The sequence below is a fragment of the Telmatherina bonti genome (genome assembly GCF_933228915.1).
Source record: "Telmatherina bonti genome assembly, chromosome: 9".
In the NCBI taxonomy this organism is placed as follows: Eukaryota; Metazoa; Chordata; class Actinopteri; order Atheriniformes; family Telmatherinidae; genus Telmatherina; species Telmatherina bonti.
Window position 1 is genome coordinate 26,454,197 of NC_136627.1, and position 16,791 is coordinate 26,470,987.

General features: G+C 38.2%; 2 protein-coding genes across 2 annotated transcripts in view; both read right to left on the reverse strand.

Annotated features, from left to right (window-relative positions):
* The window catches only part of LOC306760077 (lens fiber membrane intrinsic protein-like), a gene marked incomplete at both ends in the record, with an annotated part of 92,250 nt that overhangs the window by 40,231 nt on the left and 35,228 nt on the right, over window positions 1-16,791 (reverse strand). The window lies entirely within an intron of this gene.
* Window positions 1-16,791, reverse strand: part of LOC306760211 (roundabout homolog 2) — a gene marked incomplete at both ends in the record, with an annotated part of 79,454 nt that overhangs the window by 29,419 nt on the left and 33,244 nt on the right. The window contains 6 exons of the mRNA XM_079246010.1: window positions 2,402-2,570; window positions 2,770-2,851; window positions 7,179-7,384; window positions 7,773-7,944; window positions 10,716-10,840; window positions 16,497-16,624. Coding sequence (XP_079102136.1) covers window positions 2,402-2,570; window positions 2,770-2,851; window positions 7,179-7,384; window positions 7,773-7,944; window positions 10,716-10,840; window positions 16,497-16,624 — 882 coding nt within the window. The remainder of the gene's footprint in view (window positions 1-2,401; window positions 2,571-2,769; window positions 2,852-7,178; window positions 7,385-7,772; window positions 7,945-10,715; window positions 10,841-16,496; window positions 16,625-16,791) is intronic.

Sequence of the window (16,791 nt, forward strand, 5' to 3'; positions counted from 1 at the left end):
CCCCTGACGGAGAAGGAGACAGAAGGAATCCAAACTTCTTTCCCCAATTGAAGGAACCGATCTAACTTAGTCTAAAAGACTGTGGTTAATTGTTTTGGTTGAATTTCTTCTTTTCCATTATTTTATCTTGATATGTGATTTAATTCTTTGAACTGATCACACACACACATTAATCATAAACACTGCAGTAAATAATTGTTGATTATGTTTTCCAAGCTTCAGACTTCTCTTAAGCTACTAATGTGAATGAATAAAATGCGAGTTTTCTTTTTAGGATCACCCAATGAGGACGAGTCATGACAATTAATTAATCCACCTTTAATAAAAATTACATGTAGCCAATCTTTTCATGTGTGAAAGTAATACTATAAAATGCTTTCCTTCCCCAGCAAACGAGGAATCTGCATAACTCTGAAAGAATGTGATTTGATGTGTATTGCGGCAGACAAAGCAAGGAATTGAAAGTATCCTGTTCACATTAATGAGATGCAGAGAGAAGGAACTGGAGCTGACCTGATTGGATAAGGTTGGTCAGCCTCTGACAGAAGCAACTCATGATTGGCTGGAAGTTCGAAAGGCGGGTCTGTTTAAATTAGACTGGCAGACCAACTTCCTGAGCTTTTTCTCCTCCAGGCTTTTTGTCTTCGTTTAAGCTTTTTGTCTCCTCTAAGTTTCTTTCTTGTCCTTAGCTTTTGTCTTTAGCCTTTCGTCTTCTTTTCTTTTGTTATTTCATTATAAGTTTTTACCTCTCCGTTCTTCCGAACGGGAGAAAGTACAACAAGTGTTTATTGGTAACCAGTATTTTTCCCGAGATCAGTAATTAACTAGAACCGTAGCTCCAACTTTTTCCATTACGTCTTTACACGTAAAATCTGGAACTATCTATTTTTGGGACAATCTGGATCATCATCACACCGCTCTGGAACTCCGCTGAACGGATCCAGAAGGCCAGAGTAGCTGCGTAGACCTACATCTTCTGACGCTCCAGGGATCCAATTCCCCCGGAAACGCGCCGAATAGGGGACCAACCACCCGCTTCGACCCACACTCCGGATTCAGCGTTCAAAGTAGGATCTGATAGCGCTCTGACATTTGTGATGTCCCAAACCAGTACATCCAATTCTAATTAAATAATTAAATTCGAATTCTTATCCAAATTTAGAATTATTGAACACGTTCTTGTCAAAGATTTAAGTAAGATAATCATCCCGATTTATTTGCTTAATTCCAACCAGTTTCTTCCTGCTCCATCTCATTTAATTAATCTCAGCGTTCTTTATTAATGTTATAAATGAAATTCCATGTTGACAAATTCATCATACCATCTCACCAATAACATCTCTCCATCATTGCTCATTTTCACTGCTGTATGTTTACCATCATTGTAAATAAATATGTATAATCAATTCATCCGTTATTGTCATAATTTCTGAATGCACGATTTCTGGTTCATTCGTTCTTAGGATTTACTCCTTTGAAGTGAGACTGTTTATTGAATTGAGTTTATTTCAGGTGTCTCATCCGCCTGAATTTTAAGTTAATTAAAGGTGATGAGTGGTGCTCCGAGGTAATTAATAAATTCATAATTTGTAGAGGCTATTCCGCTACAAGCATATTTGAGAGTACAATTGTCAGACAAGTATTTTTCTATGAACTTCCAAGACATTTTAATGGTTTTAAGAGTTGATGATTGTTCCATGATACAAAATTTCAAAAACAAAACTGTGGTTAAAAAAAAAACCACAAAAAAAACCCAAGTCAAGTAAAGTGAAACTGAAAGGCTTATTTCACATCATGAATATGAACAAGGGTGATGGAAGATGCTTTTGAAAACAATTTACCCCTGTAACACAAAAATATTGTGTAATTTCATTATTTCATTTACCATTTTCATTCTCCAAGACTTAAATTCCAACAATGAAGTCTACCTAGGCGCTAGCTAGGCGAGAGGCTAGCTGGTTTACTTTCTCTGGTTGATAAAATCTGAGAGAACTGATCAATTACTTGTAATCAGTGTTCTCTTCTCTATGAGAACAAAATACATTTTATGGAAATGTAATCAGTTATAATTATTAGTGTTGTATTTTCTTCAGTGTGAAGGATCAGGTGTAGGATAAAAACATGAATTCAAACAATACCCTCAATAAGTTATTCTGTTTTCTAAGCAGTCTGTGTTAGAAAATCTCAGAAGTTTCCATCATATGCTGACAGAACAAAGTCTGATTTCGATACAGAGACTCTTCTAACTGCAGTGCTTTTATGGAAGGTGTTTTATCATGTGGAAATATAAGCAATACGGGTGAGAGTGAATCTGATTACAATATTAAAAGGGGACTAAAAGCCACCAAAAGACTTACACAAATACCCAACTGTTCTTCTGTTTCTGTGTGTAAACACTTACCTGAAAGCCTCAATAATGTATGAGGTGACAGCTGCCCCGCCTTCATGTGGATTGGACTGCCAGGTGAGGGTGACGGTGTTTTTGGTCACATCAGTCACCACAGGTTTCTGTGGAGGTCCTGGAAGCTGGATAAACTCTGAGACTCTGGATGCTGAAGATGATCCGTCCTCTATCACACAAAAAAGGTTGATTCTGATCATCGGTTTGACTGAAACTGCTGTGGATTCTGCCTTGTTAAGGCTACAGATGGTGCTCTTATGAGAAATACCAGCTCAGTGTGTAGTTTCTTGAGCACACAAGCATTGTGTGAGATTGACAGAGTGTGAAGTGTAACAGAAAGGCAGTGTGGAGAGTTTTGGAGTAAGTACCTCTGACAGTAAGCATCCCGCTCCAGCTTGATTCCCCTGTGGCAGCAGATACCATGCATGTGTACATCCCTGAGTCTGTGTCCTGTTAAACAGCAGTCAGTGTTTATGACAGACAACACAAGTGAAGGGCAGAGAGTGAATGCATGAAAATGGTTTAGATGACTTAAAAACAAAATGGACTGCACTTTTTTTAAAAAAAAATCAAATTCATCATTCAAAGATGGATACAAAAAACCAAAAACAAAACAACAATAAAACAATGAATTTCTGAACAGTCAGACTGATGTAGACATTATTTGCGTCTCTACTTTACGGCATTCTTCTGCCAGCTGTAGGTGTGGGTTATATAAGACTTTTACATATAAAATCAGGTCAAAAAAAGGTATTTTTATGTATTTTTAATGTTAACCTTTTTCATCATGATAATTATAAAGTCAGTAACTTCCAAATAATTTCATAATGATGTCTGATCTAAGATGTCTTCACTGTAATGTATATTATTACTAAAAGAAAATACTCCTGAGAGAACTGCTCCATTTAAACTCATTAATTATTCTTTCATTATGAAATCATAATTAGAAACTGTGCATTTCCCATATCATACCACGTCTCTTTGCGACTTGAGCGAACCTGGTGCTTTAAATTATTGTAGCAATTATGCACACCAACAGTCTTATAATTAGTACAAAATTACATCAATCAAATTTCTTTGTAATAATTGTGAAAGTTATTCATAAAATTGTACAAGAATTGTTCGCGCTGAGCCGGCACAAACAGATAAACATGAGTGGAGCAGAAACAAGCCGTAAACAACACTGAAATGCTGCCACCCCATTAAGCCTGCAGAGCGAATATAAACCAATCCTTATTTAAGTTAAGGAGCAAATCCTCACTTATGTGTGTGATGTCTGCTTTTGTTTTCTTTTTCTTTCTTTTTTTTTTTTTTAAACTGAACGCAGCTGCCTGACAGTGATGAGAGCAGCGAGTCAACCAGAACAGTAACACTGCAGGTCATAACAACTAAAAATTGAGCTGGAGCACATCACAAAGCTCAAAAGAGCTGGGGGCAACTGCAGCGTTCCGTGATAATTGTACGCTTTGTTACCACAAACAGCACCTTTCAACGCATCGACAGGCTCATTATTCTGTGTTAAGATAAAGAAATTTATTCTAGCAGCTTCACGTAAAGGACCCTAAAATTTCTTTGACCAATAATTTAAACATAAGCTTGAAAAATCAAAGCATTTCCCTGCAGAAAAAAGGCTTAAATGAGAGTGAAAGTTTACCTTTTTTTTTTTTTGTCAGTATACCGTAAATACCAATTCTACTTAACAAAAGAAATACTTCTGCATTCTTCTGCTGTGTTGTTGTAAAGTTAAAGCGAGTCAGCATGTCAGAAAATGACTGAATTAATTCTTAACACTTTACACATTCGTTGGAAGCTCAAGTTAGGAATCTTTGGTACTTTCAAGTCCTCAACATGTAAAACCTCCACTTTGCACCATCAGCTTTGCTTATTCAAAAATGTACATACAGCTGAAAACCAGTGAACTTAAAGGGGCTCTATTATACACATTTCCATCTCATTTATTTTAATATGCAAGTCCAGAAGGGCAAGAAATAATCAAGCCTTTTTCACAAACCCCTTCATTCATTTTGTATTGATCCTCTCAGATCAGCCTCTGCACGAAACAAACGAACAGAGAAAGCTCCGCCCTATGTCCTGTCTGCGTCTGATTGGTCAACTACTAGGAGTGGTTATATTGAGCAGTGAAGGTGGGTGTGGCTTTCGTCTTGTGAACATGTGTACAACCTTGAGAAGATTACTAATCACTGAGTCCATCCCCTGGGATGTCACTAAAATTTCGAAGAAGAAAAAATTCTCTAAAACCAATTGTTTCCGTTACCATGGAAACCGAACGTGGAAAACTCAAACATGCGTTTAAGTGATAAAAAGAAATTATGCTACTCATATGTCTGATGAGTATTCAACACTATAACACTGTAGAAAGCTCAGAAAACTAGAAATAGCATCACAGAGCCCCTTTAAGCATGCAGCTGCAGGAAGCTAATCGCTTGTTTTAGGTTCTGTTTGTACCATGCTGCTTCCTTAGCCTTTAACCTCTGATGCATCAGCCCTGCACAACTGCAAATGCTGTTTCAATTTCAGACTTGACATAAGGGCAAATCTGGAATTGATCTCTCAACTTCCTATTTGGAAGACATCTGAAGCTCCTGCTGAGCTACAGTCGCTACCCGCTTCATATAATACTACAGCATAATCTTTGCAATTAAAACACGAGTATGCTGATGGAGCAACAAAATGCATAACGCCCATTTTAGCCTTCTGATCATATATATTGTGATACAAATATATTAGCTGTGAAGCACTTGTCTGGGGCCACACCTTTAAATACTCATTATGTAACATTCTGACCTTAAAACTCCACATTCTGGACTTGTTCAATGACAAAGTGACATCTATCATGTGCATTTCTACTGTATCCAGCAGCTCCCTGAAGCTGAGAAACACTATACATTATACAACTTTTACGTCCGGGGCACGAGGTGTCGTTGCAGCTTCACCGCTTCACGGTATAATAAGGATCTGGCTGATTTGAACACGTAACATTGCTGACTCAGCAAAGAAACACAAGAAGATTAAAAGAGAGAAAGGGACAAAACAAGAGTCATCATAAGATCGTCTTTTGCTGGCTGGAGAGAGCAGTTTTACTTTAGTGATAGCTTTTTATTTTAATAGTATATGTGTAAAATGCCCTGTTATTTTCTAATAAAAAGGAATACCTTATGCAGCTTTACTTCCGTATTTTTTATTAAAGGAACCATTTATACTGATGAACATGTAGATGTAAACATGTAAGATAATAGCCAAGGCTTACTTCAAGGCTAAGTTGCTTAGCAGGCCAAATCCAGCAAAACAAAGTGATGCATACAATATAACTAGATAAAGTCCATGGACATCTCCTCCCTCCCCCAAGGAAGTTCTGTCCTCTTTTCTGGCTCATTCTTAAAAGGCACAGAGGAAGGCGGTTACATATCCATAATTGATCATCATCTGTTTGCAGAGGAGCAGATGAAGATGAGGGCATTCAGTGTTGTTTGGAACATTAGGTGTAGCAAGAACACACACTGATATTCAAGTTTTCCAGTCGGTTCCAAAAGGTGCCTTTTTTTTTTTTTTACTAATGTAAAAAGGGGAAATTATTAATAACTATGAGGTAAAACATTGTGCCCTTTAAACATCTCACACAGTAACATTTACTTGAAGTATATTTTAATTGACCAACTTTTTAGATTTAACAACACTTTCACAGTTTTTCAGTAGCCTTCTCCACCCTGTTGAGACCTCCCCCACCTCCCCCCCCCCCCCCCCCCCCCCCAGCCTCACATTCAACCTGCCTTCCTGTTTATATCATCAACTGTATGCGCCAGCGCGCTTGACTGATACCCGTGGTGTTTGAGTCGGCGCTGTCCTGGCTGAGAGCCAGTCTGCTGGAACTACCATCAGACCATATGAGATCATCCGCCGCAGTGTTGACCTCTGGCTGACAGAAAGCACAGTATGCAGGCAGGTTAACTTTTTTAGATGACTTCAACTGTTGCTAAAATATTGATGGCTGTTAGGGGCATCAGCAGGGTAAATATTTTTAGCTCTTTGCTCGTCATCTCCATCCCCCCCCATGTCAACCCCTTGATGCCACACTAATGCATGTCTTCTGTTCCATTGAGCACATTGGAGCACAGACTTCCCCTGCCTCAGCGGTGCACTGGACCACACCATAATGCTTAAAGTTAGCTGCTGCACACCGCTGCTGAGAGGATGTTGGAGAAAGCAAATGCACCAAAGTCCAGCTAGGAGATTTAATTAAAAGCTGGTTAGATGATTAATCAGCTATCGCAAGTCAATTAATGATACCGATACTGCCTTTGCACTGTCCTGCATACATTCACTGACCTCCAGGTGGGGTTATAATACAAAAGGGCCTTTGACTCCTCTTCCATCAAAGCAGAACACATTAGCATTTATAAACAAGCACCTTCATTAACATTACAATTACACACCGCATGAGCACATAATTGCGCTGGAGAGATAATGCGCCGCCTTAGAGAGGCAGGTCTTTGAAACTCTGTCTCACCTTAATTTTGCTAACAAAAATGGAATTTCTGATCGAAATGAGATAAAATTCTGTGACTCTGTGGCCTGCAGAGAAGGCGACAAAAAGGTCAGAGATGAAACGTTCCATTATTCTGTTCAGTGTTTGTAATTTCCATCAGACATTCAGCCAGTTTTCCTTTCCATTTGAAAGCAGTTGACTTTCAAAGCTCATCCTTTTCAAGCCTTTTCCACTAAATGCTCTCTGCACACACACACACACAAAAACACCCACCTTTACATCTGTGATTTGCAACGTGCCATTCTCCATCAAGGTCAGTCGGGGTTTATTTCCCTGAAGCTTCTCTCCATCTTTCTCCCATGAAATCTTCACTGAGATACCTCCAACTACACGGCAGTGTAGCTGAGCTGCCACACCAGGAGATACTGTCTGGTTGGCCGGGCCTTGCCGAATGACTGGTGGGATGCGACCTGATGGACCTTGTAGTTTAGGTGGAAATGAGATCCATTGTTTAAAGCCGTCAACTTTGGTTCCAATAGCAAAAATAAATCAATTAAAATCAATAAATAAATTTAAAAAAAATATGTACAAAAGGCTGACCAAAGATGTTATTATAAAGTTACCAGCTGTTTTGGGTGAAAAAGGTCAAAATACTTCAGGTGCTTAGCATGCAGAGAACAATAGACTGCATAAAAAGCAAAAAAAACATAAATCAGTTGTTTACAAGCTGCCTGAGAAAGAACAGTAAGCCTTAAATTCATTGCTCCTCCACGGGCCTTACTGTTATTAATATGTTTCCCCTCATTAGCTGATGGTATATAATAAACCTCTGTTTGGCTCAAATATGACTCAGGATCAAAAGCTTACCTCCCTCCACCTCCAGTAGTGCCTTGTTCAAAACACTTCCTGCTACACTGATGGCCTGGCAGACATAAAAGCCTGAGTCCTCAGGGTGAACATCCGTGATGGTCAGCTCTCCGCTCATGGAAACAGAGTAACGGCCAGACTGCGATGGTGGCTGGCCGGGAAACAACAATATCTAAACAAACACAGCAAAATTAAGTTTCTGTAGTGATCCAGTTGATTAACACAGACTTTATGTATGATTGCAGATTTTCTGCTGCTTCAGATTAAAGATGTTATCACCTGATTCTTTGTATTGTTCAAGTAAAAGTCCAAAGAACCAAAAGAAGTTTAATCAAAGCTTTAATAAACAACAAAATGTTCAACGTTCACATTTCAGACAATGAATGCGACAAGTGTTTGGCAATTTAAAAAATTGATTGTGTTGAGATTAGCAAAGCAATTTTGTCCAATCAGAACATTCTCATGAAATGATTTAGGTCAAAACAGCCTGCAATTTATTCAAGAAGGAAATGCAAACACAAAATAAATGAAAAGAAAAGAAATGAAAAGAAACTTGGAATCATTTGTTACATTTGTATCACTGCCACTGGTCAGTGCATTTTAGCTTGATATTTGTAGGAAATCATCATGCAAAAATAGAAATGAGCTCTTTTAAAAGGTTTGCAGTGTTGCCATTTCCCTTTCTAGCCCAGATTTTGTCATTTTGGATGTAGGTTGTGTGTCTTTAAAATATGCCAGATCTTTCATTAAAAATTTCATTAGATTTGGTGACTTAAAAACCAAAAGCAGTTCCACATTGTGATAGAAACTCTGCCATGTCTAAATGTAGACCGGGTGTGCTTGTCCTCATGGGTGTTTTTTTATGCATGTAAACTAATGTACTAGATTTCCAAATAGCTCCACCACACCTGATGTTCAGAAGAAGACTGCGCTTCAAAATCATTTTGCAAACATTAGTCGGAACATTTTTTCTTACCTCTCTTTCACTATCAGTGTTTTCTTTGACTTTTGCCCACAGAGTCTCAGTGAGACATGTAAAGTGTGACACAGTAATATACCCCCCCCCCCCCCCCCCCCCCCCCCCCCCCACACACACACACACACACACATACACACATACACACACACTTTAAATTGCCCCAGAGCAGCCTGAAGCTCTGTAAATGTCCTGCATGGTATGTTTTGCACCATTCACACCAATCTATGCATGAAACTCCCACTGGGTTTCTTTTGTTTTTTTCCATCATCTCGCTACAAAAACATTAGAACATTTCTAATGATTATGACCATTTTTATTTTTACTGTTGTGGAAGAAACTGAAGATAAACATCCTGTTTTGTAGTAAACTATAAATAACATGATTCCAACCACCTGAGAACAAAGATTGGATCTGGATCGTTGTTTTTTTTTTGTTTTGTTTTTTTTAATTTCATTTTCATATTTCATTTTCAAAGTCTTAGCTGTTGTTGTTTTTTTTAAATAACAATAAAAGTTTTATTGAAATATTTAATAAAATTAGGAACATGCAAATAGATTTTTGAAGAATTTCTGAACTCAATTTTAAATTTTACTGATCCTGAAAAGTTTTATAATTTTACTGATTGTTTGACATCATAACTCTACAATTACAAGGTCAAAATGATAATTTGTTTTACAGAACCTTTTTAGGAATCAAACAAAATCAACAAATAACATTGACATTTGGCCTTTCTTTTTTGATAAAATAGCTTTGACATGATTAACATTTGAAAAAATCCAGCTAATTTTCCAATAGATTTTAATCCACTGCTTAATTAATGGACTAATTATTCAGTTCCTATTAGGTGCATTATATTTACATACTCATCCAATGCATAACCACTTAACTCCAAACTATACAGCTGAAAAGAAAAGAAATTCAAATATCTTGGAAGTGGTTGCCTTGTTGTTTTGAAACTTGATGTCCACTAACAGACGTTACATAGCTGTCCCATCCTGTTTTTCTGTGACTGACATGGATGTGAACAAGGGGGAAGGGATGCATCAGTCCATTCAGCCATCCATTTCATTCCTCTAAGAAGCTTAGATTTCAGTTGACGGTCCAAGGTTATAAGGCTACAGATAATCTCTCACATACAGCAAAAAAAAAGCCCCTCTACAAACAGCCAAGCCATCCTGCAGACTGCAGCTCATTCAAAAAAATACATGAAAACATTTGAAACCACTTCTCCGAGTCTATGATCCTGGTTGCTAATTGAGTGACCTTGTGCTAAAAGTTGAAGAATAAGGCCAGTGTTTGTGTGCAGGTTTGCCCTGGAGATACAGTTTCAGCACCTGTTTTACTTCCTGCAAGCCTTCATTTTTTCACTTGCTTCATTTTTCAACCCCCATCCCCATTATAGTGTGCTGCAGAAGCAAACAGGAGGTAAATTTCTCACCAACACAATACAGCAATATCCTCCAACTTCAGTCCTAGCTGCTGCGCCGAACAATGCATCTTGTTGTGTGTGGGCAACTTAACAAAAAAGGTGTCATATTAAATAAGAGAACACCTGCTCCTTTTCTAGTGAGTCCCTGTTGCTGTTAAAACAAAACTGCAGAACGTGGCTTTATGATATAACAAAAGTGCTTGAAACTTTGTTTTTCTTCTTAATCTTCCACCAACACAACTACAGCTTGAAACTGTAAGTTTGCAGTGACTAACTGTGAGATCCATGAACATGTTGCAGATTCTGGAGGGACAAAAGAGCCCAGAGAGAAGAAAAAACACCTACGTTGGAATTTATTTGATCAACAAATGTCATGGTTATAGGTTCAAAACAACCAGCTGATTAGCTTTTCCTGAAAGAGAAACTTCTCTAAGTCTCTGACTAAACAACTGTTATATATATTGGAGCTTTGAGGTTTTTCCTTCTATGTGTGGTGCCCCAAAAGGTTGTCTCGTGCTTTGCTCTAGTCTCTTACCTGGCTGCCCTCCTTCTGCCAGAAAATGGCAGGTGGAGGGTTTCCTGTGGTGCCACATTGGAATGTGATGCTCCTCCCCTGGGTGGCAATCTGGTCTCGGGGCTTTGCAACAATCTGTGGTGGTACTGAAAGACCAAAAAGGAGGGCATCAGTCCATTAAAAAGGCTTATTTTGTTCATTAAAACACCTGTTTGTTTGTTTTTTTACATTGTATGTTTTTATGATGTAAACATCGTAATTCCTTGAACTGCTGAGAAAAGTGGTAACTTCCTTCATTTCTATAAGTGCAAACACAACTATATAAACAAGTAACTCATTTGAATGAACTATAATAGTGTCTTGAGGAAACAAGCTTTTCTCATAATATCTAAATAATTATTGCCAAGAACAGAGCCTAAAGAGTTGCCAGAGGGTGTAAAACTGGATTTTAAACCATCAAATTTAAATCTTATCCAGTGTATGCTGACATCTACAGTATGCAGGTGAACCTCTGCTGACAAGTGCAATTGAATGCAAAAGCAACTAAAATCCTCTGAGAACTACCCCACCTCCCCCCTCGTCTTCCCTTATTATGTAAGCATGCCTGCACAGACAGGAACAACTGCTGTAAATTGCATTAAAAATGGCACACAGCAAGAAACGGTTTTGCAGCCAAAGACTTATATTAAATAGAGGGGGTATAAAAAAAAAAAACAGGGAGAATGGTTTCCCACATTACAAAATGCTAATTAACCCTGAAATAACCACTGCAACTACAAAACATGACACTGGGAAGAGTGCTGAGGCAGTCATCATCAAGGAACCTAAAGAAAGAAAATGCTTGTGGCTATCACAAACCATAATGCCAAGTCATGGCGCAGATGTAAACAGTTACACATTTGGTTGCAAGTGATCACACCATGTCACTATTTTTATCTGGAGAGTGTCAATCCCATCACTTTTCTTGATTATAGTGATGCATTCATGCAACACAGCCTTGTTTACATAAGTAAAAACATGCATCTGCCAAGACTGGCTGCAGGTTATTAAGAGGATGTAAATTTATATTAGCATCTGATGTTTAAATTTAAGGGATTAAAAATGCTGAACAAACACTATAAAAGCTTCTGATTGGGCTCAAGGTATTTTTGTATCTATTGGGGTAGCAGTGACTTAGGTGGGTCGTGGGTTGCTCACCCACCACCAGGTATGAATGGGTGCTTTAAGTGTCTTAAAAATTGCCCTATAAATCTAATGCATTTATTATTATTGCAAGTTTCTGAATAATAGTGGTTAACAGTTCACTGCTGCTATATTTTATGTGACACCACTTTGAGGATGTGTGTCCACATCTGTCTCCCCTCAATCTAAACATTTCTAAACTGATTATGTAAGGCAAGGCAAGATAGTTTCTTCCTACACATTTCTACATAAGGCAAAGCCAAACTGCTGTAAAAGGATCCTAATGTCAGTGTCTTCCTAATTGATGGAAGTGATGTTAACCTCTAGAACCCCAGTCCTGGGAATCTGGAGGGTAATGTTCTATATCTGTACAGATGTGTGAAAAATTCAAGGAGTAAGATAGAAAAAGGAAACAGCTCCTCAAAAAATTGAAGTGAGAACAACTTATCAATTAAATGCAGTAAATTAGATGCACTGTTGTCTCACAGTGAGGAGGTGTTTGCTTCAGTCTCATCTGCGGCATTTCTGTGTGGAGGTAGCATGTTGTCGCTCTGTCAGCTGGGTTCTCTCCAGGTACTACAGCTTCTGCCAACAGTTTGACCTAACATGCATGTTTTTAATTTGTGTTTTCTAAATTGACAGCAGGGTTGAGTGAGAGCGACCTGTCCCGGGTGGCTTGCTCAAGAAATCTCACCTATTTGCCTGATGGATAGTCACAGATATACACTGTGGTATGTATCCCCATTCATCATGACCTTGAACTGGATAAAGTCTGCATGTAAAATAAATGAAAGTACTCAGTTACTCTCCCCCAATCTGTTTACCCTGATCTTGATCAATAATGTTTTCATTAAGCGCCCATCACAAAAGAAGGACTGGATAACTGTTTAACTTTACAAGTTTGCTACTACACTCTTATTACTCTCTCATCTTTAATGAAATAAATCACTTCCAGCTCACCTAGTGTGAAAATAAAACAACAAGAATCATAGCAGCACAAGCCAATGCCATCCTCATGACATTTACTGAGTTATTTTGGGAAAGGTCTCTACAGAGCTGCCAATTTCCAGCTCAGGTCAGATCACTGCGTTATCACATCCTCTGAAGAAGATTTATACTGACCACTGCCTTCTACCCCTAGTCTGAATAATTGGTTCACACTCCACACCCAATGAGGAGCTTATCCAGCATGGTCCCATCTTGGTTACAAATCTTTACACACACAAACACACACACACACATACAATCAACATGAAGTGAGAAGATATTACACTGATCTACATCTTGTCTATAACCATTACCCAAACTCGAAACTTATAACGTGTCTTCAATTAAACGCAGCTCAAAATAGGAATGTGCAAACAGGTTCCACACCGTGAGTTATACCTCCACCTCACACAACAGCACAGCAACACATATTTGGCTCAAGAAATGAGAGAAATGAGAAAACTGAGTCATCTGAGTCGTGTCTTAATATGACATGAAAGTGAAGTAACTGTTGTTGCAAACGCTATTCCCTTTGAGTGCTGCAGCACCTTTAAGCAAAGGCAATGTGTTAGTTACGTATAGCATTTACTGATAACAAACTGTGCCTGCAGTGAGAAGGATTACAATTCTCCATGGACTTGGTATCTGATCAGTGCTTATCTGGTGTTTTTTTCTGTTTGGAAAATATCTGATCAAACCTGTGTTTGAACACCACTTCTGAGATGATGTTTAGTTACACTGAAAAACTGAAGTATTTACTAGATAAAAGCCTTCTCTTCAGTATGTATCTGAAACATGTTGCTAATGTTGATTACTTCAGCATCGAATCTGCTACAATATTACAAAACAAATATTTCTCAGTCAACACATTAATGAAATGAAAACTTCTCCAAAAGTTTCCAAAAATGTCACAGTATGAAACCGGTAATGGACGGAGATGGTCCGCAACTGTGTAGCATTTTCTTTTTTCCTCTTTCCTCCTCTGCCTTGTGTTTGGTTGTTTTATTGGAGAAGTTTTACCATGAATAATTTCCCCTTTATTCATTGGCATAATGTTTGAGAAATGCAAAAATAGCAAAGTAGCCAATAGTCTGTCGCTTTGATCCTACTTGATCTGCTGCCAATGTGCCGATGCTTTTGGTTGGTGTGCCAGACTGTTGTGAGTATTTTTCTGGACTCGCATCACCTTCCAATCGCAGAGGCCTTGGGATTTTTGATGGCCATTTCTGTTTAGTTTTGTTTCAGAATGTACCATGAGACACAACACATCCAGTTTTGATAATCCAGCTGTTTGACAGGCACTGCAGTAAAGAATCGTGTCATTTTTTTGTCATCTACAGGGTTGGCAGTGTCTCTGAGAAACAGTCATCAAACTAAATTTAGCTGTTTGTAGATCAAAAGTGAAATCTTTGAACTTCTGTTTGTAAATGAGACCCTAAAATGTGTGTGTTCATAGGATTTGGCGATGGATAGCGGCTGGTAATAGCAACCAACGTCCATATTTCTGCACCTAGAAACATTCACCTGTGTTTTAGTTTATACATTTAAGAGAAAATAATTAATCGTTTGTAGAGAAATCTGCTTTTATTTTCTTTGAATCTCCCTGTCTTTATTTACAACCACAGTATAGTTTAAAAATGTGGACAAGGTTTCAGTGCACATTTTCATTATCATATTTTTTTTTTTTTGTTTTCGTTAATTCTTTTGGCATTTTGTTTGTTGCTTTTCCCTCTCAGTCTCATTGATGTTCATGCCTGTTTGCACACCGCCCATTAGTCTTGACCTTATGGGAATTTTTTTGGTGCATTTAGTTATGCAAAGTAAGGTTAGTTGGTCTGTCCTCACACAGAGGGAAGATCCTGACAAATGTGCAGCCTGCAAACATTTTTATGAATCTGATGAAGAGTTTTTGTGAAAATCTCACTAGTACAACGTAAGAACAAATATTAGGAGATTCATGAGAAGGCATTGGTGAATGAGTAAACTCAGTGAAGCAGCAGCTGTAATCACAAACAAGACAAGGTGGTTTTATCATCAAACATTTAAAAAGATACAAAGGACACAATCTTTATGATTGTTTAATAAAGTTAGCCATAAACTATTAAAAACAAGGTATTATGCATTCATTTAGTGCACTACCTGCCTTTATCCGTGTGATCACATATTCATATACAACTGGCATACCAACTGAGTTTAACTTCAGAAAACTAAACAAATGTCAATAAATCAATCACAGATATTACTGTGGAGTTTTCTTTGTGGTCTTCTTATGTCTCTGATGTCTCTCCATACTTAACACTTTCTGCTCATCTGCATTTATTTGTGAAGCTGTGGAAATTGTTGTAGAGAATAAATGTGTGTCCCTTTTTCAGCCATAGTGGAAATTTGAGGAAAAATATTCCTGATGGTGTCACAGTGACATCCTGAGGGTCCTGTCTGAAACATGAGGCATCAAATAAAAAAATAAAAAAGTAAATAAATATTGCAAACCGTAGAAGTAAAACAAGAGTGGGGCTTTTTATCAGTTACACAGGAAGACAATTATAAAGCTGCACTTTGTGAAATTGGTTTCGCATAGTATTTCAGTGTTTCAGTTACCCCAAGGCAAGAAATCTCTCTTTAAATTGGTTAAATGGTTGGTAATGCCAGACAAGGGTCACGCTGCATTCTTATCTAAGCCCAAGATGTTAGTTTGGTTGAGACTGAAAGCCTTTCTGCTACATTTTCACTGACTTTCACTGAAGGAAGGATTTACATGTCAAATTATCGTGACATACTTCCATGGACACAGATGTGTACAAGAGGAGTCCTTAATCTGGTGTACGTTAAGTCACTCTGTCTAAAGCTTCCTTAATGCCTCACTGCAGCAACAGGCATGTTGTCAACATGTCCAACCCTAATGGAGAGACTTATTTACGGTATTAAGCAATGACTGTTGCTTTTAAAAACCATTAAGAATACCAGGCAGAAAATAGCTTTTTTTTCCCCCCCTTAAATTACAGTACAACATAAATGCCTCCTTTAGATAAGAATTAGATCACCCGGGAACTTGCTAAATGGGCGGACATGACTGGAATGATGATAGGGTTTGAAACATGATGGAGAAAAATGGATAATTAATGAAATGGATAAATAAAAAAAAAAGAGAGAGAGAATGCAAAAACTACTGGTTTTGGATTTCATTCACACTGATAAAGGCATTAAGGGATGAAGTCATCTTCGAATATTCAAAGCAAGACAGAGAGAGAATGAGAAAAAAAAGGCACGGAGAATAAGGCTGAAGGAGGAGGGAGATAAAGAGACAGGAAGAGAGAAGGGGGGAGTCATGTCTTATTAATACTGTGACTGCTCTCTGGCAGTGAGTTAAAGCACACATCTACCAAACATCTGTCAAATAGAGTAATCCATATGGTTTAACATAAGCTCCTGGCACAACCCTGAACATGGACTCACACAGATGCTCTGATATAAAAACACGATTCACATTGGACATCAAGTGGGAGTAGTCTTTGTGTGGATGCAGTAGTCATGCGACCTCACTCTGAGTGAACGCAGCCTTGGACTGAGAGCTGCTTTATGCATACTCAAGTATGTATGTGTGCTCATATTCAATATGCATGATGTGTTTCTTACCATGGACCTGCAGCATGGCTGAAGCCTCTGTCTTGCCCACGCTGTTCTCAGATGTGCAGGTATACGTGCCTTCATCCTGCTCTTTGACGCGGAACAAACGAAGGTTGTTGCCATTGCGGATTTCAAACCTGGAAATGAAGAAAGTGAGATAATGGAAGACCTAAAAGGGCAGCGCAGCGAAACCAGAAAGACTGAGAAATAAGTCCCTACAGTAATCTACACAAAGCAAAAAAATTACCCGAGTTACAAGAGAACATTATTCCTTTCCATGTCAGTCAACCCGTTACCTGGAATT